Raw genomic sequence first — 26,014 nt, forward strand, 5'->3', positions numbered from 1 at the left:
TATTTTCCTCTCCCAACTTTTCTGTATTTTGCTAAAATATCTTCAGGGGGATTTATTACTTTTAGAATCAGAAAATAAAACTCCAAAAAGCAAAGCTACTACATAAAACAAAAATAAAAATTAAAAAATTCTCCAGGTGGTCCAGATTGAAACAGAGCGAGCTCTCACCCTAAGGTCACAGCAAGCGCTTGAGGTGACCGAGCGATGCCCGCCGACTGGCATCAGCTCTGCAGCCGGCCCACGGCCAGCTGTGGGTCTGGTCACAGAATCGGACAATTTCATCAACTCCCTAGAGGTCACGGCATTCCCTTAGTCCCTGCCACCCACCACGTCCCTTACATATGCTACCTCATTTGGTCCTCGCAGCCACTTTTTAGGGTCACATTTGCATCCATTTTACAGGTGAGAAAACCAAGGCCCAGAATGACGAGGCAGCCTGCTCCAGGTAAAGTAGCCAATGTCCGGGAGCCACTCCAAGGCTCTATCTGTCAAGCTCTTTCTCTCTCTCTGTGCCCCTGCCAAACGCACCCTTAGAGACAGCCGAACAAGCATTTGCTTTGGGAGTTTCTAGAGCTGATGAGCTTGTCCGATGTCAAGAACATGAAATCATTTGTAAAACCCTCCTCTCCTTACCTGCAGGGTTGGGCAAGGGGACCTTTGAAGGAATGAAAGAAAGTCTTAGATTATATCGCACACCTATCAGAGAGAAATGAAGCTATTGCTGCTACTTATAATTTATAATCTCCCCCAAAACAGTATTTGGATAATAAAAATATGCAACCATGACTCTGAGAAGCTTCATACATGACCACCTATACATTTGTCAATGTGAAGGGGTCATTTTTAAAAGGAAATTCTAACATCTTACCTGATTAGGTAAATTCACTCAGTCTGTTAGATTACCTATGATTCTGGGTAAAGGTGTTGCCATCTCCCAAATAATCCGTAATTAACTGAGATGTGTTCAAGACAAAAAGATCCCCCCCCCCCCAAGAGACTGTTAAAAATGGTCTATCCATTAATTAGACTTTCAAAAAGCATTTATTGGGTACCTGCAGCATCCAGATCCTGAAGACAGCAGCCAATGTACAAACATTTGAGTAACCATATTATGTTGCCCTTCAGGAGTCCTAAACCGCTTTAGGGTTGGGGGCTCCCTCTGAGGACAGAAGGAGGGGAAGGGGAGGAGGGGAGGTGGAAGCTACAGCTCTTTCTGTAATGTTTGCTTCCTCGCAAAGAGAGGTGCAGAGCCAGACACATGGCCGAGGCATAACCGTCATAAAATCTAGATGGTGACTACATCCATGTTTTCCAGATTACTTCTAATGTTTTAATATATTTAAAATATTTTGTAATTTAAACGTTTTTCATTTAACAATTTACAATGTAGCTTCAAAAACATATTTTGTGTTATTAAGGACCACCCCCCAAGGTTCTGTGGCCAGCCAGATACCCAAATTTGTCACAGGTGTCAAATGCAAATTCAAACTGATTCCTTCCGCAGGCAAACATAGGGTAGAGTAGTATTTTAGAGCAAAGAACTGGGTTCAAATCCCAGCTCTGTGAACATACTAGCTCCATTACCTTGGGCAAGTTATTTGCTAAAAAAGGAATTTGCCTCCCATCCCACCTGCGAAATAGGTATCCCCTGCTGTAAAAGTAATACGAGTCTCGTGGCATTTACTGTTAACGTTGCCACCCTGCCTCTCGCGCCTAGAAAACACGCGGGCTGAGGGGGCAGTGCATCCACCAGAACCCTAAGAGGAAATCAGCTGCTCCTCCAGATAAGAGCTGAGGCATAAAACCGGCCGAGGGCCTGAGGGCAGCAGAGAAGAACAGGCCGATCGTCCTGCCCGTGGGTTTGACCGCTGCCACCCTGGCCGTTGCCCCGGTCTGCCTCGACAGGTAAGTCCCCGCCCCGCGCTGCGGTCCCCGCGTGGGGACAGGGTTAAGGGGTGCTCCTTACGGTTCAGTTCCCATCTCTGCTTTCGGAAAGGGAGAAGGTGCTCCGAGGGAGGCCCCAGGATGAAGACCGAGCCAAAGGACTTGGCCAAAACCAACCAGGTAAAGCATTTACTGAGAAATTTTATCTTTTCTTTCTGTTCTCGAAAAGCTGCTTCTTTTTCACTTTGTGTTTAATGCCCAAAGACAAAGATGAGGGGAAGTGGCAGGAGCTGCTTGGATAATTCAGACAATCGCCAACACTTCCTTGGCTTCGGTTTTGTTTTTTGTTTTTCCCCAGACTACCACTTCCACTTTTCCCCAAAAAGCCTTGCAAACAAGAGCCTTTTCTAGATGAAATTGTGAAATAAGGGCCTCTTTTCCCTGCTCCGCCCGTCTGCTCACTCCCACCCTGGTCTTCGAGGCATCATCTCTGTTAACGTGTTATTAACTGATAACATCCAGGACCTGGGTGATCATATCAAGAGGCCACCCTTCCCAAGAGCAGATCCACTGCAAAAGGAAACTCTGAAAGTCAGATTGGTCTTTTCAAACCCAACAGGCCAGCGTAATCACTTTGTCATTTATTCAGCTGCTTCTATCTGATTGTCCATAAGATTTTCCGTGTCTGTGTCATAATCTAACCCATTTGAAACAGAAGAATAGAAGTTCAAAGGCAGTAAGCTAAATAATCGAGATTACACACCAGATTTAAACCCATACCCAAATCCGAGATTTATTCTTGTCCCCCACACCCTTATCTCCACCTCAGATCAATCAAAAGTTCCACCTACTCCAATTCCCAAATGTCTTTCAAATCCACATTTTTCTCTCCATTCCCCGGCCACTGCCAAGTTCATGTTGGCCCTGCCTCCTCCTGGACCGTTTCACTAGCTGTCGAGCTAGAATGCAGGGCCCCAGCCCTTCCTCCCAGCGGCCGGCGCACACCGCAACCTGGCCGCTCTCCCTGAAACCTGATGGTTGCATTCCTCCGTCTGAAGCTTTTTCACCAGAGGCAGCCGACTGTGGGAAGAGTATGGTCTTCAGAGGTTCCAATCCCAGCTATGTGGCCTTAGGCAAGTCACGTAACCTCTCTGGATCTCAGTTTCCTTCTCCATCAAAGACGAGGTGAGCTCAGTAGTGGGCCTAGAGGAGCATTTTCTGTTGGTGCTGGTGCAGCAAAGTCCTTCACAATCTGCCAGCCTGCCAGCCTCTGCAGTCTCCTGCTCCCTCACCCTCTTTTTCTAAAACTCATGGACACCAAAGACTCACCCACTGTGGCCCTGCACACCTTTGCCCAGGAGGAATGTTTCCTTCTTTAAGGAGGTCTTCTCTGTCCATCAGCTCTCTGACCCAGTTTGCATTGCTTCCTGTGCCCTGGAGCTCCTGTGCTTTTCCCTGGCATTGCTCAGCGTGTTGGAGATGCATGTGTGGCTCCCTCTCACACTGAACTTCTTGCTTCTCATAAGTCCTTTCTTAGCCTCCACACTAGTGACACCCAGCTCCATGCCTGGTGCTTAATAAATGCTCACGAAAGTTCACTGAACCCCAAACACTTGTTCTGCTGTAGGACAGAGAAACTGCTGTATGATTAGATCACCCTGCTTAACTCACCTTTAAATCACTACATCTCTCATATGTTCAATACAGCAGTAGCTTTTTGATCAAAATAAACCAATAAATATTAGTTCATAGCAGTCTCATAATAATTAACTTAGAGGTACAGTGGGATTCAACTAGGAATCAGCCAGGTAGACTTAGACACGTGCCCACAGCCTGGTGTGATGGATGGAAATTGGGCATTTCCTTCACACTTCCCAGGTTTCATGGTTGAGTATGATTTTGAAGAACAGGAAGAGCTGGAATCTTCTCAAAGTTATCTTAATCTGAATGCCATCCTTCTGGGCCCAATCACTAAAATTCTGAAATTCTCAGCTGGAGGAAAAGACAGTGGAGGGGATCAGCAGTTCATCAATGCCTGCGTGTCCCAGACCTCACATCATTTCACGGTCTTTGCAACATCCCAACAGAGCCCTGTTAGCCTCATATTTTAGGGGAGAAAACTGACACTCAAAGAGTCATAGTAATCTGCCCAAGGACATACTGCTAGAAAAATGACACAGCTGAGCACTATGCCTTCTGCTGGACACAAACTTTCCAGGAATTCGAGTTACAGGAACATTTGGTTTTGAGGCTTGAATTAGAAAGGGGAATGGGGGACCATATATTTAATCTGTATTCCCAATTAGAGACAGATGCTGTGGCTAAATTAATTATGAAACAACCCCAAGATGGTAGAACCAAACAAATTAACCAAAAGCTGCTCACTTTTTGTATTTACAGATACCATGTCCTGCAAGAGGTGTTGGCACAAATGGTTTCTTTTCCACTTCAGGATATTCAACGGATCTTAAATATATTTGCAAAATTCTCATAAGCTTATTAAAAGAAGGGTCTATAGCTTAGTGACATTGAACCCACCTCCCTTTCCTGGTGTATGGCACATAGTCATTTCTTAATGAACATGTGTTGGGTGAGCAAACCAACAACTGTAACTAACACTGAACTCCTCTCTGCAGCTTGACTTCTGGTATCTGGATCCAGCCCACCATGTGGCTGCTAACTTGAGGGTGGATTTCCGAGTTAGTGAAAAGGAATCCCAGTCCATCCAGTTTGCCTTGGATCAAAATAATATGCACTATGAGTAAGTCCTATTATTCAATATTCAAATGTGTTGTACATTCAGAGTTTGGAGAGTCTTGAAATTGAAAGGAAAGTACTATTTCTGAATTAGGAAAAACGAAAGGTATATCTATGACACAAAACTTACCATTACTTCCAAATACACTCTTGGGGTCTGCCTACAGAGGTAATGAAATCAAACTTGTCCACTCAACTTCCATCTTATGTTTGCCCTGATCTGCAAGAATGGCAATTATCTCCCTCTGCCATCTCTGAGAATCAGCCCGATGTGAAGACAGGGTGCCCGCGAGCAGGCCCGGATGGCTTAGCCACACTCGCCGCCCCAACAGGTAATCTCCCAGAGCTCAGACGCTGCTGGTAACCACCAGCACCAAGTGTTTTTTTATTTGAATCCTCCTGATACATAAAAGGAGACCCACATAGTGTTCACCTTTAAGTCAGAGATGAGGAAATGTAAAATATATAGGGAATAAATACATTTTTATGAAAGAAATTCTTCCTCCGAGAAAGCAAAAGCAACGCAGTAGAATAAGACACGTCCAAGGGGAGAGAATTTTTTAATGGCCAAAGATGCCAAAATGAGTCATTGTGGCCCCACAGAAAAATGAAGGGGAAGTAGAAGGCACCGAGCACCAGCCGGGCCAGGCCCTGCCTGGGCCCCGGGGCAGCGCAAAGAACGGAGCCCGTCGGGGAGGATCAGACGTGAACACAACATAGAAAGCAAAGCGTCTTGATTCTTTCAAACATTTAGTGATTTGATGTACTAAGGGGCCCTGTTTTAGCTCCCCAGCCCTTGTCACCCCAGGAGCCCCGTTTATTGAGGCCCTCACCACTCTAAACGCGGCTCAGCACTAGTCCTGTCTGCCGCACCTGCCACTTCGTGCCCCGCCACCTAACTCGGGAGACCTGGGCTGGGACGGAGACCCCAGCGGCTGCTGCAGGCGGGCTCCTGCCGCCCCACGGCCTGGCTGCACTGTGACGTCGCGACAATACCCTCAAGTATAAACTCTTCTGAAAGTAAGGAAAGATGTAAGACAAGTCAGAAAGCGTTCTCGTTTGTGGCTTAGTGGCTTAAAAAGCCGCAGGCTGTTGTTGATCTCTGCCTTTGTGTTTACTGTTGTTTCAAAAGGGATGTGAAACAAAGGAAGTTAATATATGGGTAGAAGGGTTCCCAAGTTCATTTACACCAGCATTTAACTCTTTTTAAGTGATATATCGGCATGTGCTTTTCTGTGTTTATCAGTTGCACCATTAAGTTAGAATAGACGTTTTACTCATATGCCTCCGAGATCTCAGGAATTAGCGCATGATGAAGCCTCGGCTACGCTCAGGTTCAGGTGACGTCTGGATTCCTTCATCTAAAAGACGCCGGCCCTACCCTACACTCCCGAGACTGTCTCTCCATTCCCCTCACCGCCGGGCTTCTCAAATGCGCGCCTCAGCTACTACACTCTCCTCTCTGCTTCATTAATATAGACATGACTCAGATTCCTGTGATCAACCCATTCTTACAAAGTACTCAGCCCAAGCTAAAATAAATTTTAGCTGGCTGATTTTGTATAATTTGTTTTGAACAGCTGGGTAAAAATAAAGTATTGTGTTTTTCTTAATATTTTGGTAATGTAGACAATGAGCTGGTTGTTTGCTTTGAGTGTGGATAGCTGGATAAATCACTGTGACAGAAGGCACCTGGGCAGGTGGCTGACATCCTTCCATTTTATCAAATAGTTCACATCAGCCCTGTCTCCCCTTTGGTCCTCCATAGGCTCTCCTAGCCTGACACAATTCTGACTTCAAACAGAAATTTTGTTATCTAAATTCAGATCCTCATAAATAGTGTGTTTTTCAATTTATCTTACGCCAAGATACTTCCTTGCTCTCCACATCAAAAACCAAAGTGTTAAACTACCTATAAAAATTAGTTTTATCTAATTAGGACATGATTTTTAGAAATTGGTCCAAATTAGCCACAGTTGTAGGAAAGCCACATAATTAGATAGTTACCTTACTCAGAAATATAAATATGTAAAGTGATCTGTGCAGACAAGAACTACTTAAAATCTTGTCTCCAAGTACTAATTACATAGATAATTTTATTTGCATATTAATTATATGTGTTACTTGGTATCAATCAGTAACGAAAGAGGGTTCTGAGAACAGAAACATCTGATGGGACCCAAGCTCCAGTCTGAATAATACCACATTACAAGGCTGGTTTGACACAGTTATTTACTTAGACACCCTTCCTTAGACGTGCATATAAACCACTATTTAATTTAAAGCATCTGGGTGCAATTGTTTTTAATTTTCAGAAAATTAAATTACTAAGCCAGAGTTGATTTTAAAGTAGCATGTTTGTTCCCTTTTCATTTACACTTTTATAAAATCATAAAAGGCCAAATTAAAAAATGTAATATGTATATACTATTAAACCTGAACAGACAGGTGGGAAAATATCTAAAGGAAAGTACATTCATTCAACTAAGCCTAGAGTGGCAGGCACCCTATTTGGATTCAGCAGTTAAAAACCCTTGTGTGTTTACAGTGTTTTAAATATTTTAGATATCTATATTTTAGAGACACTTTAGATTATCTTTTCTCTGATCAAAGTTAAAATTAGCAGATAGAGTTGTTAATAAAAGGTAATTCAGAAAACCACTCTTAATATATTAGTAAAATTCAAATGATACAGTTAAGTAAAATCTGATTAAGATCCACATAAGATTGTGTGGGGATTGCCAAAGAGACCTTTCCCAAACTGGCACAGCGATCACCAATACCTCACACTGATGTCCACTGATCCAGTCATGTCCAGTCAGGCACAAACTCACATTCCAAGTATATACACGGGCCTATAAAATAAGTATTTTAACAAAATAAATAATTCTAATGCCTCATTCCATTCATTCGCTTCTGCTCTACATTTTCATATATTACTTGCCCAGGAGTGAAACAGGTATATTGACACCTGCTCCGAGCGTTGACGAGATGGTGGTCACGGCAGAAAGCAGGGTGTGTAGGTAAGAGTGTGGATTCGGGAGCCAGGCCGGTCCTTTCCAGTCCCATTTCAATCACGCATCAGTGAAGAATTTACTTAACTTCTCTGCACCTCATTTTCTTCATCTCTAAAATGGGGTTTCATGAAGTCGCCCTTCGCTGCTCCTTTACTTCTACTAAATCAAGTAGAGGGAAGACTACTTACACGTTTACTCAGCTGCGCGTGCACACACACACTCCCATACGCACACACTCACACACACAGCACACACATTGCACCACAGGATAGCATCACCGGATGCCCCCTTTCCCTCCTCGTGAATAAATTAGTGCCTTGAAGCTCATTACCTGTCACAGAGGTCTGCCTCAAGTGTTGGGAGATCCGTGGACGCAAGTGGCACGTTTGATACCTGGTAACTCGATTCGTGAGATACTTGGGATAAAAGGTACCTTATGGAGACATGAAATCATGCTTTTGAGTAGCCCCTGTCCTACTGGAATGGGGGGATTCAGATCAGCTTATAGCAATGGCTCTGCCTCCCCAAAACATCCTTCCTCACCACCAGTACACACACACACACACACACACACATAAACGTACACACACATATGCACACACATAAACATACACACACACATACACACATATACACACACAGACTGTTTTTTCCTATACTTACATACCTATGATAAAGTTTAATTTACAAATTAAGCACCTGAAGAAGCTAACAATAATAACAAAATAGACCAGTTATAACAATATACTATAATAAACGTTACGTGAATGTGGTCTCTCTCTCAAAATATCTTACTGTCTTCTTTCTGATGATGTGGATGATGCAATGCCTCCGTAATAAGATGAAGCGAAGCACTCAGGATGGCATGCAATTTAAAATGTATGCATTGTTTATTTCTGGAATTTTCCATTTAATATTTTTGGACCACAGTTGACCACAGGCAACTAAACCTTGGAGAGAGAGACTGTGGATCAGGGAGGACAATGGTACACTGGCGCACAGTCCTCATCATTCCTCTCGGCCCCTCTCTAAAAGCAGCAGGAGGGCGCCTTGAAATTGCCAGGATAGGGCTCATCTTGCCTCTTCTCTGAGCTCACCCGCTCCCTGGCATGAGACACAGGTTTCCAGGAAAGCTGGTTACTGGTCAAACTTTTCACAAGCCCCAGTGAACTAAGCAAACTGCAGGCCCGACGGCACCATCCAGGGATTTCACTCCCTGCAGCGGAGGTGCGGTTGTACAATGGTCACATCAGAGGTCAGATCTCTAGGCTCAAACCCCACTTCTACATTCTGCCAGTTGTGAGAACTTTGGAAACGCACCAAACCTGTATAAAAATGGGGGCAATAATGATGCCCAACCAACGGAATAGTGGTGGGATAAAGAGTAGAAGATAAACTGTAAAAGCTGTGCTAAGCAGAGTGCCTGGCACAGAAGGAAGACTGGAAAACATTAGCCATTCGTAGCATTAAGTCCTCGGTGATAGTTATTTATCTTTTCACCTACATTCAGGAATATTTTTAACAAATTAAGCAATTATGGGAGTGCTAAAATAATATTTGAGAGGGTAATTTGGTTTCATTTGTGTAAGCCTAGCTGCTGGTTATTGGAAGGGCTCGTGAAAATAACATCTGGCCTGGTTCTTAATTTTCAGCTTTAGGCTTCATTTCCGGTCCCTGCCAGCAGCAGTCTGGCTTTGTTCCGATGTCCTCACGGAGCTGCCTTTGTGGACAGGTCGGATTTCAGCTCACACAGGTTTCTTTTGCTGCTGTTATCGCAAGAGCTAAATTGATATGTGTAAGTCTAAAAACACCCTTAGATACGAGCTTCCTGTGACTAATTAATACTGCTGTATGTTCCAAATCAACCTTTGGGACCATAGCATTTCTCGTTGGCCTGGTTCCTCTACTTCTATTAATGTGGGTAGAGCAAAAGCCATAGCCCTCTTTAGAGGCTGAAATAATTAATTATGCCCGTAGTGACCACCCAAAACGTGACGTCCAACCTGCTCAGGCTTTGTATGAGTTTCAGTGCAACATGCCCCACCTGATTCCAAAATTGTCACAGTTTTTTCCTCTCAGAAATCCCAGATTCATCATAAGTCGAAAGCCAAGTAAACAGTGAATTGCATATAATGTGCATGTCGGTGCTGTTCGTGGGAATCAATATTCATGAGCAGGACTTGGTCTCACGTGCTAAATAAGCTCTAATTAGGAGTCTACCTCATTCGTGTTCCGCCTCCGAACTCAGATCAGTCAGTCAATCAGCAGAAGAAACTGATGAGCAGAATGGGCACTGCGGCGTCACAGTTCATCATCATGAGAAATCGAAAAAATCAGTCAAACAAGTACACGCCATCAAAGCCCGGTTCAGAGCCGTGTCAAACCACGGTGACTCGGTTGTCAGTCTGTGACTCATCCTCACTGTTGCACTGAAGTTCCCTGGGTGCCTCTGGCATGGCAAGTGCATGTCCTATTTCACTTCATTTCATTCTCACCACAACCCTGGACGGCACGTTTGGCACCGTTGTAAAAGTGAGTCATCAGGGAGATAGCTGATTTGCCCAAGAGCAGATTAAGTATTAAGTAGCCAAACTGGGGCTGGAACCCAACAATGTCTGATCACAGAGCCCTTCCTACTAGATTCCTGCTTCCTTACTTGATAGAACTCATGGAAGCACAGGAGTGCATAATACTGTCCTAAATGACTAGAATAAATGTTTGAAAATAGACAGCATCTTCCTACATAGGACTCATTGCTCATAGAAGAAAAACACACGTGTTTCGTCAACAAAAGTTGAGTAACACTTCTTTTATATAATCAAAATAAAGAAAATGTTCAGATAAGTACAACTTCATAAAATCCTTTATTTTAAATATTTCACAGAACTATTTCCATTATAAGCCACACTACCCTACAAAATCGAGTATATTGAATATAGTTTACTTTTGGTTGAGAAATTATCATTATCAACACAAATTTTCTTTTTTTAAAAAAATATATCTTTATTGATTTCAGAGAGAGGAAAGGAGAGGGAGAGAGAGAGATAGAAACATCAATGATGAGAGAGTCATTGACTGAGCCTGGAACCCGGGCATGTGGCCTGACTGGGAATCGAACCCCGATCGCCTGGATCCTAAGTGGACGCTCAACCCCTGAGCCACGCCCGGCCGGGCATCAACACAAATTTTCATACTGTGCTATGAGAGAATGGTCTTTTCAAGGACTAAGTTCCAAAAGTATGTTGGGGAATTTGGACTTACATCTGACCCCTGCGTTTCCTGTCTTCTATGTAATTTTACTTTGCTTTTTTCCGCTGTCAGCTGTCACCTACTGATGGTATGCTTGCTTCCTGGGAGTCACCTTGCCTGTGTCCAATGCATTCCTCCTAGGTTAAGCAAGCTTTTTAGCCCTGGCCAGTTTTGCTCAGTGGTTAGAGCATTGGCCTGCAGACTGAAGGATCAAAGGTTCGATTCCTATCCTCAGGTGAGGATTAATAACAACAAAAAACAAGCTTTTTATAATTATTTCTAAAATAAGATGAACATTTTGTGAGTGTTTGTAAGTCTCCTGTGGCTGCAACATAATATTACACATATTAAGAAATATAATAAAATTTAATTGCAATAATACATCAATAGACAATGATAATTTGATCATATAGACAGTGCCATATTAATCTCAAAATGACAACCAATATTATATATACTTAATGGTGAAAGACAGATTTTTCTTGTTAAAACCAGGAAAAACTAGAACACCTTCTTTTACCACTATTATTTCTCTTGTTCAGAGAGCTTAGCCAATTCAATAAAACAAGAGGGGGGAGAACTAGATATAGAAAAAAAATAGAAAGTATAATCTTTTGCAGAATAACTACACAGAAACCCTGAAGACATAGCTAAAACATATTAGAACAGGATAATTTTTAAACTAATACAGTGGCTAATAGGTAAGTATAACCAAAGCAATAAGTTTTTTAATATATAAATAATCAGTTCCTGTATTTAGTGGAAAAAAGCTACTCACAAGACTAATAAAAGTATATGAATAAACAAAAAATATAAAATTTTCTTGAATTTTTAAAAAGCTATATTATGCTTCATTATTAATTATAAGTCTTCTCAAACTTATCCATAATTTAATACAATTCTAATCAAAAGCCCTTTTTTGTAATAATTTTTCAAATGATTCTGACAAAACATTTGTTAAAAATAGGTGAAATTACTCAAAAAATTTTGGAAGCAAAAATAAGGAGACACTTTATGAAATATTAAAATTCAGTATTAAAACTGTAATTAAATATGGTTTGGTGCTTACACAAGAGTAAAAAAAAAATAGGTCAATAGAGCAAAATAGAAAATCCTTAAACAGACAAAATATACAAAAATATTTGTGAATATGACGACAGTGGTATTTTTGAAATATAAATCTTGAAGTCAGGCAAGTTGGCATTCAAATTCCCAGCTCCACCATACACAAGTTATATTTAAACTTTCTGAACAACAATGTTCCCATCTGTAAAATGGTGATAATATTAATAAGATAAATAAAACAATGTATGTAAAGAAGTACCTGGACCATACTAAATAAATGGATATCTAGGTGAAAATGGCAGGTGGTAATTGGATGTGCTAGTCATGGGAGAGGTAGGGGAAGAGGTTAGATGTAGGTTCGGGGCAGAAGCCAGAACTGGAGATAGAAATATGGATGCCCTTTAGGTTGCCATAAAGCCGTGGGATTCAATGAGGTGATGGGATGAGATGAGATGAGATGAGATGAGATGAGATGATGAGATGAGATGAGATGAGATGAGATGAGATGAGATGAGATGAGATGAGATGAGATGAGATGAGATGAGATGAGATGAGATGAGATGAGATGAGATAACTCAGGATAAGATGGAATAGATAAGAGGATAGAGACATAAGCCTTCTGGTCCCCAACACTAGCCTTCCAGTGATTCTTCCTGCATCTTGTGTCACACTCCCCAAACCTGCCTAGCCATGTTCTAGCTCTGCAATCATGGGCAAGTTATTTAAACACTTTATGCCTCAGCTTTCTCACCTATAAAATGAGGATAATAATCTCAGTTGGAAATGAAATAATTTAATGCATGTAAATTGCTTAGAGCAATGACTGGCTCATGGTAAGTGCTAAGTAAATGCTTATTAATATTGTTACTCAAGTTTCTCAGGACAGTGAGTAGATTTGTGCATAAGAATACCCACTGTTGCCTGTGTGGTGTGTTTGTGAAGGTGTGTGCTTTGAAGAAAGGGTGTGAGTGACTATAGAGCAGACCTGACCAACAGCAGTACAATGCAAGCCACACGTGCAATTTTAAACATTCTAGTAAAAAAAGCAATTTTAACAAAATATTTTATTTACTTTAACATCTTCAATATTATGTCAACATATAATGAATATAACCTCTTAGTGAGCTATTTCAGCAATCTTTACGTTTGGACAAGCCCATTTTAAGTGCTCTATAGCCACGTGCAGATATAGACTACTATATTGGACAGCACTGCTGTAGATTAAAGGGACGATCTGAAGCCAGGCACATGACACATCTAAAGGAAACGGTAAGAGAATAAGTTGATCTAAGATAAAGGAAGAGAAAATTTCTGCAAATTAAAGATAAATGTGTTTTTCTTTCTCTAGTAAATGTAAATTTTATCACTGCCCCATCAAACAGAATCTTGACTCATGATCTACAAGAAGTGATTGAGAAACAGTTTGATGTTAAAGAAGATATCCCAGGCAAGCACAGCTATACAAATACAATACTGGGACAAGTTACAGTAAAATGCCTGTGCTTCCGAAAAAAAAAAAAAAAAAAAAGAGCCTCAACATTTGTCTTCATTAATTTTCTCGTATTAATTCGTCAAATTGCTTTTGTTAAGATTGTTGCTTGGGCTGAAAAAATGGTGCATAACCATCCTGACATGGTCTCTCGTATTAAAATTGGAACCACTGTTAAAGATAACCCACCGTATGTTCTCAAGGTAAAAATACTTCAAGAACTACTGATTCTTATTCTTGTTGAAAAACATGATTTTTAAGATTACTTTTGACACATACAGCTAATTTTGATACAATAAAAAGTTATTTTTTGAAGAACATTTTCGCTCTAGACATCCATTCTAGAATAGGAGTGACAGCTGGTTTTAGGTGGAACCAAAAAAGTTCTGATTAAACCATCTGTCATACACCGTGGACTAACACAGACAAACATCTTATCCTGTTTCTTTATTATGAGTTAATGGTTTCTCTGGTGCAGAAGCATCCTGACATTAAAATTCAGTGAAACTGATGACTAAAGTGTCATGAAGAAAAGAGAAATTCAAGAATCACAGAATCATAGGACCTGAGAACACTAAGTGAAGCAATCCCGCCCCATGTTGAGGGGGATTCCCTTCTATAACCCAGCTGGTAACTGCCATTCAGCTGCTGCTGGACTTTTGTACATCCAAAGACACCGCTCCCTGATACATGCCCTTCATAACTGGGAAGCCCTTCTTTATCCAAAACTCCCACCCATTCATTCTCTCCAACCACCCAAAACAAATCCAACCGCTCTTCAAAATGACAGCCCTTCAAACAGCCACTTCAAACACAGCTACAAAATCTTTTCCACGCCTAGCAAAGCATCCCCAGGTTATTGTGAGGCTTGCAGAGGAGGAACACACGAGGCCAGATGAGAAGGCAAAGCAGTTTTATCAGGGCATCTGAACACAGGTGGTTAGAGCATCTGAGTACAGAAGGGCTGAGCTCCAAGTGGCATCCGCGCCAGTGGCTGGGGAGGAAGGCCCTTCACAGGGGGTAGGGAGGGAACTTTTTGACACTCGCGTGGTTTTTCTGAGCGGGAGTGGAGAGTTACCGAGCATAAGGAACAGAAGGTGGCCAGTGAAATGAGTTCATCTAAAAGTTACATCCTCATGCCAGGGAGGGGTGAACCCTCAGGAACATTAAGTTTTTGTCCAAACCTAATAGTTATGAAGACAGAAAAACAAAAGAAAATGGCAGAAACAGAAGCAACTTTATAATCTATGTCTGAGACCAAAGAATGTTAGCTATAAAATAAAAAAAAACAATAGATTGTGATTTAAAAAAAAAAAAAGAAAAGAGCCTAAAAGCAACTCTGACACTACAGAAAACTTTTGAAAAATATTCTACATAATAAATTATGAATTATGTATAGACATTTAAGGATACATATACTCCATGGTCCTCCCTGGGAACATGTATTTATACAGGTACCCATTCAGCAGGAGACAGGGGAAAGAATTGCTTTGAGAATATGGTTATAGGACAACAAGAGATCAATGTGTGAATTCATGCAAAATAATATCTCGACTTCATTTTTAAATAGATTGGGAAAAGGGATGGAAGAAGAAAGGCTATTTTTACGGACTGTGGCATCCACGCCCGAGAATGGATCCCCCCAGCGTTCTGCCAGTGGTTCGTCTATCAGGTAAGTGAATTGGAACACACAGGGCTCTCCTTTGACGGTCAAGTCTCAGCAGTTCGCTGAGTGGCAAGCCCCCTTTCCAAATGAGCGCAGTTCCACTCAACCAGACGAGCCACGGCTGGTGCTGTCAGGAAATAAATGCTCTGGATCTTACTCAGCATTCAGTTTTTAAAAAATTGACACCTTCCTTCAGACTTCTTAAACTCCAGCTGACAGCTTATAAAATGAAAACAGTTTTTTTGTTACAAAATGAGAGTTTTTCCTATAGGTAAGTATGGAAAATCTGAAACCACCTTAATGTTATAACCTACAAACGTAGTTTCTTCAGGAGGCTCAGAGCACAGGCCTTTAGTTCCTGTTAGTATTTCATTAAACACACGTGCACTTGGCTGCTTACGTTCCCTTTCCAAGTGGAAAATAACTCACTGTTTTAAAAAGTTAGTTAGTTATTCCTCTCTATTCCTACTGTGTCCTACTACCTTTAACTTTCTCTTTCCACAGCCTTTGCATGCAGCCTGTAACGGTGGCTTTGTGGGCACGGACAGTTTCACTAGGAATGAACCTACCAGTAGAGCTGACTTACCCCTGCCATGTTGTAGCTCTCCCAGCTGAGGGCCCCCGCTCCCCTTACTCAGCCTGTAGAGGAACACCCGTGATGGGACGATGCGGCATCCCTTGGCCCCAGTACAGCTGTGCCTGGGAGAGAGTTTCCAAGAATGGTGACAGAGACTTCAGTAGTCATGCAAAGTCCAGATAATTAGAGAAATTTCAATCAGATGTGAGGAGGAAGAAGTTGATTAGCCAATTTCTAAATGCTTGAGTTTTTTTGTCAATAGAACACTTTTTCTTTAATCCTGTTTATAATTAATTTATGATCCTCTCATTATTTACATATTCTTATGCTTACAGACTCAATCCATATTTACATAGGGAATGTGAGGGAAATAACCCATCTAAAATAAGCCATCATGCTAATTTCGCACTTGGCCTCTCTTCTCCCTGTGAAAGGTATCTTGCATGCTACATTTGAAATGCTGCAAGTCTCAATAATTAAATGATCCTGTAAAGAATGCTCAGTTCAATTAATTTCATTAGTCTGAATAAATGTCATTGTTTTCTGTCATTTATGGGTCATTTATTTATCTGCAGTTTAGGAGAAATATGTTTGAAATCATGTGACCGTGGGCAAATGACTTAAAGAGTGGTAGTTACTACTATTATAACTGCAGCTTTCCATGTGGCAGCTGAATTTTACACCAACAGCTTCAGTTTCTTCCTGTTCCCTACAGGCAACCAAAACTTATGGAAAAAACAAAATTATGACCAAAATCCTGGACCGAATGGATTTTTATGTTCTTCCTGTGTTCAACGTTGATGGTTATATTTGGTCATGGACACAGGTACTGTTCTTGTAGCTTCTTTTTTGCACTTAGCTAATATAGTACTTACTGACTTTAATGCACACTGATTGCTATGCATTAAGTCTAAGATTTGGGTAACCAGTTAATTCCAATCCAGAAAAGTATATTTTTTAAAATCTTGATTTCAGACTAAGGCAAGCAAGATTTCCTAGCTGCATAGGTCCTTGAAAACAACATGAAATTTTTGCTGCTGAAGCTGGAAGTGTGGAAAAATTAAATAAAGCAGTAATTATAAAGGGAATGTATGTTATATGATATGGCAAAAGCATGTTCTAGCTAAGAATACAAGTCATTTAAAGATATTATGAATACATTGACTTCAAAGCAAACGTCACTGTATTCCATCAACTTGGGACAGAATTTGAAGAGGAATAATTGTATCAAAAAATAAATTTCATAGTGACACAGATATGTGACTCTTAACAGGACCCTTTATTTCCCTTCTGTTGCTAAATGAAATTAATAATGAACTTTCAGACAGATACTATCACATCACGTTCTTTTCTGAAAAGTGCTCCAGCAGTCACAATCTGACCTGTATCATATCTGAATCTATAAATGATGAACGATGTAATGAAGCTATAATTTAAAGTATAGGTCATTTCAGGACATCATTTATCTTTTCTAATACTGAGAACTAATCAACAGTTTTTAAAACTAACTGAATTAGAATATTAATGTAAAAAGCAATCTTTTGGAAAATATAACAAATTTTAAGAAAACAATATATTTTTCTTTATAATAAAAGGTCTCAGTTTTACTAGATAGATTTCCAATAAAGCTGTAGACACTTGCATAGAGGATCTGAAATGATCAAGCTGAAAGACACAGACTGATCTGCTGTAAACTCTTCCATCACTTCATCCTGCAGAACCACACGTGGAGAAAAAATCATTCCAGGAACCGAGGCTACAGGTGCATCAGCTCTGATCTCAACAGGAACTTCAATGCTTCGTGGACTGTGAGTTGACTTGGCTCAAGGAGAAGAGCTATAAAGAGTGTTTAGACACCAAGTTTACTTAAACTGCCTACTTATTTCAGCAAAGATATGTATTGCCTGAGTGTTCATTTTCTAATGTAAAAAATGAAAAGTAATCATCACCACTATGGAAGTATTGTGAATATTTTGTTGTATGGGAAGAATTAGAGCATGGGGTTGTTTATCAAGCCATCTCTCACTTAATATATTTAGCATGCTAAAGATTAAGCACAATCCATATGTACAAAAATTCAGTTAATCTGAAGAAACATGTCAGATGCTTCCTCATTCTAGTCTGATAAAAGTTGAAAAAGACCAGTGATTAAAACCAACACACAGGTAGTTCTTCAGATATTCAGCAAAAAGAAACATCTGGGGAAAGAGAGTGGAGAGGTTTATGGAAATGAATGAAAAGCAAAGGCCTGCTATATCAGTTGACTCTGTAGTTGCTACACAAATATGACTTTATCATTACAATATTCAAGGAGAAATTTCCACTACTCCAATTCACTATTTTTCGTTACCTAATTTTGTTAACATGCCACCTGAGCTTTTCATTCCATTCTACCGTAAGGAACATGGTCATAGCAGCTTTCCTGACTGAGGGCTGCCTGCTGAAATGGGTTGAAGAAACTTGGCTCCAAGAAAGTAGCCGGTCCCCAGCAAGCTGGAGCTGGGGTTGGACTGGAACCGGGACCCTCCGGCCTGGGCCCGGGGCTGCTTCTGGTGTGCGACTCCAGTGACCCTGGGACAGGAGAGAAATAACCACGGCTGAGGGTGCCCCAGTGGGCCGAGGCTGTTCCACGGGGCTGCGTGTGCCAAGGTCGTCTGCAGTGACGACCGCGCCCGAAACAGAGGGGCCCCGTCAACCTGGGCGACTAAAATACTTAAAGTGTTTTGTGAGTCCCCATCAGAAGAAGTGGGGGCTGTGCTGAGGGACGCAGACTTTGACCTCCGCCACCCACCCCAGGTCCATCCACACTGTCCCAAAGGGTACGAGAGAACTGTTTTAAAGTGGAGCCGACCACCCTTCTTCCCTTGGCTTGCTAAACCTCATGCGGAGAAAGTCTTATGGCGATGCGGACCCTGCAAAGGCAAAGGAAGGAGGAACAGGGGACAAGCTGGCTTGGAAGAGACAAAGCTCTGAAGCCAGAGACAACATGGATGGGCGTCGAGAATCTCACACTGAGTGAAATAAGTCGGACAGAAAGAGCTAAGAACCATATGATTTCACTCATATGCGGGATACAAAACTGAAACTCAGAGACACAATATGGTGGTCACCAGAGGGAAGGGCGATGAAAGGGTTTAGGGGACCAAATACATGGTGATGGAAGATGATGTGACTTTGGGTGGTGGGCATGCAATGCAATGTACAGATCAGGTATCATAGAAATGCATGCTATACATTTCTATATAATCTTATTAACCAATTTTGCCCAAAAAATTTTAATTAAAAAAATAATAAATAAAATGTCAAAGCTAAAAAAAAAATCTGAAACCAGAAAAAAGTCTGAGAGGAAGAAGAAAGATGTGATTTTTTTATAAGGAATGATGGAATGAAGAGAGGGAGAACGTCAGAGAGGGAGGGAGAGAAGGAGAGAGAAAAGAAAGCCTAGACACACAAAATGAGACAAGGCATTACTGCACATCACTGAGTTCACATTTAGAAGTCTTCACAATGACAATATCTCCTACTGAAAATAAATTTCTCATTTGACCATTTATTTTATTTTGATCTGCAAATGCCAGTATAATTGACTTTTTTAATGCCCAGTAAATTAATGGCATTTACATAGTTCTCTAACTTCCTAACTTCCCTTTCTCTCCAGGCCAAAGTTGCAAAGATCAGCACCGATGTTTTATCAACTCAATATGAAACCATCTACGCCTATGGCCCAATAGCATCAACAATTTGTAAATTTTTCCTATTACTTACTGTGACATTTTCCCTAATCATTTTTTATAAATATTTAAGAAAAGCATAGAATATGTAAATTAGAATTCGAACATTTGGAATTGCTCATTTAACCTTTATTTTTAACAGGTGATTTTGAATTGTATGTGAATCAGGGGGCTAAAATCTGCCATTGGTGAGGATCGTATTTTTCTAGAAACAAATTATACTGAACTCTTTACAGGGTTACAAGGTCAACCAAAGTCATTAAATTAAAAAATTGTGGTTTAATTCATCCCCTTTCCTATCCCACCAACTACACAACATTTTATGCTCACAGGAACAATAAGAATTAGTTAGGGCAGAGTTGATACTTTTTTTCTAATCCTCAGCTGAGGATGTGTTTTTATTGATTTTTGAGAGAGAGAGGAAGAGCGCGAGAGAGAAACATCCACCAGTTGCCTCCCGTATGTGCCCCAGCCGGGGACTGAACCCACAATCTAGATATGTGCTCTGACCGGCGATTGAACCCACAACTTTTTGGTGTCCAGGATGAAGCTCCAACCAGCTGAGCTACCCGGTCAGGCAATCCTTTTTTATTTTAATCATTTCACTTTAATTAGACTCTTTCTTCCTTGGGCTAGTCCCCCCAGGCAAGCACAGCCTTTTCCTGAGCTCCTGGTGGAAAAATGGGTGAGCCGACGGTTCCAGCCACCTTCACCTTATAAAACCAGTGTCCTGTCCCTCTCAGCAGCCCTGCCCCAGTGTGTCCCGCTGAAGTCTGCATGGTGCTTAAGGAAGGTCACAGGGCTCTAGTTCTGCTGTTCTGTTTTAGTGTCTCAGCACCGCTTCTTCCTCTTCACTATTTTTAGACTTGCTTTGTGCATTTTAAATTATTGACTTATATTTCTTACAAGTCAATAAATAATATATTATCTAAATGCAAAAAGAAACCACAGAACAGTACCTGCGTCCATGACCCAATATCCTCAGCACACCCTAGGACTTGGGCAGTACTTGTAACTAGCTAAACTGGGATTCATTCCAGGGTTTTAACAAAAACCAAAGCCCACAATTTTGAGCACTGTGCATACTTTTCTCCCATTTGGTTTTTGCAGCTAAAATAATCAGGCTTTTCTATTTTCGAGCAATGAAAATATATTCATTTGATTTTCACCAAAGGTCATTATCCAGACCCTGGGAAGTGAGGTCATATCTGCTCTTGTGGCGAGATCCACTGGCGTTCGTTTGGAAATACTTTATTAAAAATTGCCTTTTATCCAAACCATTTCTGAGCTTCAGTTCTTAAGCCCAAACTTTACAGAAAATTCCCAGTGAAACTGCTTACAAAATCTTAACTTCTTAACAAAATTTAATTCCTCCAAAGCAAGGATTATACTTCCGATCTCCTCTTAGCCCACATAAGATCTCGCATAGTGCAGGGCACGGACATCAGAAGTAGTTGCCGTGAATTTGCTCAGTGGACGTGGTGTCCTGTCGTATCCAAAAAGAGTAAACGTGAGCCAAAGCCACCACAGGACGAGGCTCGATGCAGCCTGCTTCACTCCCTAGAGCCATGAGAGCCAGTGTTTTAGGATAAAGGCTGCATTTCATGGGCAACTCATCACAGCCAAAAACACACGCTTACTTCCATTACACTTTTCGAATTTGTGGATTCTCTGCAATAACTCTCCCTGGCCACACTTTATAAACCACTTCCCTACCCCGAGCTAGAAGTATGAATTTTGAAAATGCCTAGTCATCGCATGCAACTTCTAGAGCCAACCTATTGCAGAGGCTCCTTTGGTGGAACTGAATTCATGACTAAAAAAATAACCCAGGCAAGGGCCATTCCTCTAGGACATTCCTCAGCAAGCACCTATCAGCCAGTCATTGTCAGAGGCTAAAGAACACGTGCAATGGCCCAGCCAGTCGCCAGCACCCGAACAGATCATGCTGCCAGTATCCAAACAGATCCAGCCGTGCCGGGAATTCATCATACACACAAGTGGAGGACAACGGGATTTCAGAACAAATTATGCATCCAGCTATGTGAACGGACAAAAAGCAGGCAAAGCAAAGGACGGGCGAACAGGCTGGAGCAGCAGCTTAAACGGCAGCCTGCTTCGTGGGTGCGGAGAAGGGCAGGGCCAGAGAAGCCACCAGCCACGATGTGAGGGCAGCTCCTACATCAGAAGCAGGGCAGGGCCAGAGAAGCCACCAGCCACGATGTGAGGGCAGCTCCTACATCAGAAGCAGGGCAGGGCCAGAGAAGCCACCAGCCACGATGTGAGGGCAGCTCCTACATCAGAAGCAGGAAAAGCGCACAGATATTCTTAGCATCAGAGAACGAAGGGTTCCAACTGGAACAAACTTTGCAAATGGCAACCCGAAAATCCAAGGATTGTTCCTCTCACACTTTCCACATCTATATATGCAAGTTATGAGTGGAGCAGAGCTACGCATGGCACTGAAGCAGAATCATTTAATTACGCAGCGCCTACCTAGTAATTGCCCAGGCTTTGAGCTTCGACAGAGAGGTGGGAAGAGTTAAGTCACAATGACTGCTCCCAAGGAGTTACCTTCCAACTGGCAGATAGCCAAAGATGCCACAGCTGCATGCCACCCCACCGTGTGGCACTTTCGAAACAAGAGGGTAGGCTGAAGAGGAATTACTATTCTGTACAACTGTGTAGCAGTATTTTGAAGTTTTACTATATGATATTAAAAGATTTTTAAGGAATTCAGGCTCAGAAGCATGGCCTCTTCCACACAGGGCTGCAGCAGCCTGACGGACGTTCAGAGCCGTTAGGGGAGCAGGCCTTGATGACGCCTGGTGGACGCCAAGCCTTCCTGAGAAGGAAGGGGTCCAAAGCGGTGGACTTGAGAAGAATCGAAAACAAGGGCACCCACGATTAAACTCAGTCATCTCGATATCCTGGTTTTACTTAGCAAGTCCAGGGACTTGGGGAAAGCAGCCAAACCTCTTTGATTTGGTAGAAACAGAAGAAAAAGTCTGAGGGAGCATTTTTAAAACCCAAATTGTGAAGAGCTCTTTGACCTTCAGAAAAAAATAAATGTTTGCAATTTGAACCTAAGAAGCAATTATAGCAAATAACTTAAAGCCAAAAATGTTAAACCAGGAGGAAACATAAAAGATTATCTAATTCAGTTATTTTCAACCTTTTTCATCTCGTGGCACACATAAACTAATTATTAAAATTTTGTGGCACACCAAAAAATATGTCTTATGCCGAGCTGACAAAAAAATAGTTATAATTTTGATTAATTCACATGGGATGGTTATTGTTGTGTTGGCTGTTGTCATTTTTTTATTTGATAATCTAAGAGGAAAGAGGTCAGTGCCCCTGACTAAATAGTCAGATATTGCTTGTTTTAACAATTCTGCAGCACACTCAGTTGAAAATCACTAATCTAATTCATGGTTCTTAAGCCTCCCATCCCAGTAGAGTCATCTGAGGAGCTTTTATAATACACAGATGATCAGGCCCCACCTCAAAAATTCTGATTTCATTAGTCTGTAGTGGGTCCCAGGCAGCTGCATTTTTTTTTTTGAAGTACCCAAAGGGATTCTAAGATGAAACAAGGCTTGAGAACCACTGATCTGAGCCAAACCCTTCATTTATAGACTGAAAAATTGACATACAGAAAGATTTTATTACTTTAGAGCAGAACAGGAACAAAGTCAGCATTCCAGGCCACAGTCAACTGGATACCAAGTACTCTGCCACAAACAGCAATATTTAGATCGCACAAAAATTGATGTTAAAAGATTGCAAAATGTTTACATTTGCAAATTGATAGCATATCCAATCCTTTACCATGTTAGAAATAACTGAACAGAGTCCCTGGTTAGCAAGAATAGTTCATTGAGTTAATAGAAACCAGGTCTCCAGCATCATTATGAGTATCATCCATTTGTGAGCCACATCATGCATTAAAAAGTTGACTTCAAAGTGCCTTTTTATTGCCTTCCCATGCACCAAAATTGCCAGATCTGCTCCTGTTTCTCAGCCCCGGGCTGCTTCCCCCAGTACATTTGGAAAAGGGGGAAATCAAGGCCAAAAATTTGTAGCTCACAACACCCAATATCTACCTAAGAGAAAGTCAAGCTGAGATTATATTTACAAACAGAAGGGCAGAAAAAATATTTTAATTTATGACCGTGTATCTCTAGCTTCAGCTCTTACTTCAAATGGAATTTTCATTTAGTGTTGTTACAAAAGTGCAGATTATTATGTCTACTGCACGTCAATAATACTTTAAAAAAATACATTAATTCACCAGCATCACTTTATGTGGATTCCTTTGGGCTAAAACCTAATTCCTAGCTCAGTTCAGTTTTATTTTGACTTGTTTTTGTTGTATTACAGTAAGCTCCTTATACTTAATGTGCTTTGAAAATACAAAGTTTTTGTAATATTGATAAATTAAGAAAATATTGTCAACAAAAAAAATTACCTGTAGCACTCAATGAAGACTCTTTATTGAGAGAACTATAGATTGGCATATGGTGGGTAGCACTGTACGTGGCTAATAGCACGAACTCTGAAGACAGGCAGCTTGGATTTGATGCCTGACTCAACCACTTACTAGCTATGTGTCTTTGAACAGATCACTTAATCTCTCTGTGTCTAGGTTTCCTCTTCTGTAAAATAGCAATTGGCATTTGAATCATAAAGTTGTGATAGGAATTAATGAAATGAGTTAGTTTAGCAAGTGATTGTTATTATATTTTATAAATATACACATATTTTAGTGGGTACAGATGGAGGTAAATAAATAGCTAAGTAGCGTGTTCAACAAATTAAGTTCTACAATAATGTATTATTTCTTACAAGTAAAAAGCTTTCAATGTTGCATTTATTTCTCCCTTAATACACTTTTGGTTTGTAAATTTAAGATTTTGAAGATACAAAAAGTGGTATCATAAAAGAATATTTATTATACCCAATAACATCATACTGTTATGAAAAATCACAAAATATATATATTCTCAATCACCACTACTAAACTTAATGAGAAATTTCACATAAAATAAGTTTGTCAAAATGAAATAGCCGTACTCTTTAATTCTTTGAAAGCACAACAGTTTATTTAACTGCAAGTGGATAGCTGGTACAGCTAGAAACTGGCCCAGTTTATTAAAATGTCTAACTCTCTCAGTCACCATGCAGGACACACCATGTAAGACACTCCCTTACTTCCATTGCTACCGAACTCCTACCTTTATGTACTTTCTTCCTAACGAACTTAAACCCAACTCCAGCTAAAGCTGGCAGTCTTCCTGATCACTGAAGCCAGGACAGTTATCTCAGCTTACGTGCTCCACAAACTCCCTGCCACATCCCTTCTTCTTGCCATTCCTTTGGCTTCCTTGACACTAAAGCCCCCTGATTTGCCTTTCCATTCTTTCTACTCTGTCTCTGCTGACTGCTTCGAAACGTAGACTTTTTCCAAAACATAGATATCATATGCAGATACCTCACAGGCTCTCTCTCCAGGCCCCTCCTCTTCTGCTACTTTCCCCACTGGGGAAGTGCTCTCGCCTCACAGGCTGGAGCCTGCATTTGCCACCTGGAGGCACCAGGTAGCCCAGCTGGCAAATCACCTTTGCCCCACGCAGCAGTTACCTGCAGGAATCAGTGGGAGCCCCACAGCACTAGGTGAACCAAGAGACCAGAATAGCAATGCAAGGGCTCTGAACACTATATTGTCATTTGAACCACAAGTCACAACAGAAGACCAGGGCCTGCATGCTAAACCTAAACAGGGTGACTGCTGCTAAAATATATTTCAGTTAAGATTTCAGATTTAACACAATAGCTAAAATGTCCAGTATCAAAAGTCACTTGTTATACCAAAGGTGAGAAAAATCACAGCTTTAATGAGGAAAGACAAGCAACAGATGCCAACACTAAGATGATGGTTTAGATGATGGAATTCTCTAACAAGAATTTCAAAGTCACCATCATAAAAACCTTTCAACAAGCAGTCACAGATGAAAAAAGTGAAATACAGAAAATCTCACACACAAAAATGCAAGACATGGAAAGGAACCAAATGGAAATTAGAAAACTGAAAAATGCAATAACTTAAATATTTTATAAAAAAATAAATAAATAAAACTCACTGGAGTGGCTCAATAGTAGAATGAATACAATGGCAAGAAGAATCAGTGAACTTGAAGACAGAGCAATAGAATTCACCCAATACGAGCAGAGAAAACTAAGGAAAGGTGAGCAAAGCCTCAGGGAACTGTGGCATAAGAAAAGCTCCCACATTCATGTCATCCAAGTCCCAAAAGGAGAAGAGGAAGAGTGGGGCTAGAAAAAGATACTTGAAGAAATAAAGACTGAAATTTCTTAAATTTCCTAAAGACATAAACCAATGTTCTCAAGCTGAGTGAACCCTAAACAGGATAAACTCAAAGGAACTCACATTGAACCAGGTCATAACTAAAATTCTAAAATCGAAAGACAAAGGAAAACCTCTTGAAGGCAGACAGGAGAAACCATCCAGAGGGAAAGCAACTCAGATGACAACAGAGTTCTTGTTTGAAACTA

At 41.0% G+C, this 26,014-nt stretch overlaps 1 protein-coding gene across 1 annotated transcript in view; it reads left to right on the plus strand.

Annotated features, from left to right (window-relative positions):
• The first annotated feature begins 423 nt into the window (after positions 1-423).
• Positions 424-26,014, plus strand: part of CPA3 (carboxypeptidase A3) — a 28,453-nt gene continuing 2,862 nt past the window's right edge. Inside the window, 11 exon segments of the mRNA XM_016221716.2 lie at positions 424-445; positions 1,827-1,905; positions 1,997-2,038; positions 2,040-2,064; positions 4,521-4,645; positions 13,355-13,454; positions 13,563-13,664; positions 15,032-15,133; positions 16,420-16,530; positions 17,423-17,512; positions 19,363-19,447. Of these exon segments, the coding sequence (XP_016077202.2) occupies positions 424-445; positions 1,827-1,905; positions 1,997-2,038; positions 2,040-2,064; positions 4,521-4,645; positions 13,355-13,454; positions 13,563-13,664; positions 15,032-15,133; positions 16,420-16,530; positions 17,423-17,512; positions 19,363-19,447 (883 nt within the window).

The sequence above is a fragment of the Miniopterus natalensis genome, chromosome 6 (assembly GCF_054644295.1).
Source record: "Miniopterus natalensis isolate mMinNat1 chromosome 6, mMinNat1.hap1, whole genome shotgun sequence".
NCBI classification, from domain to species: Eukaryota; Metazoa; Chordata; class Mammalia; order Chiroptera; family Miniopteridae; genus Miniopterus; species Miniopterus natalensis.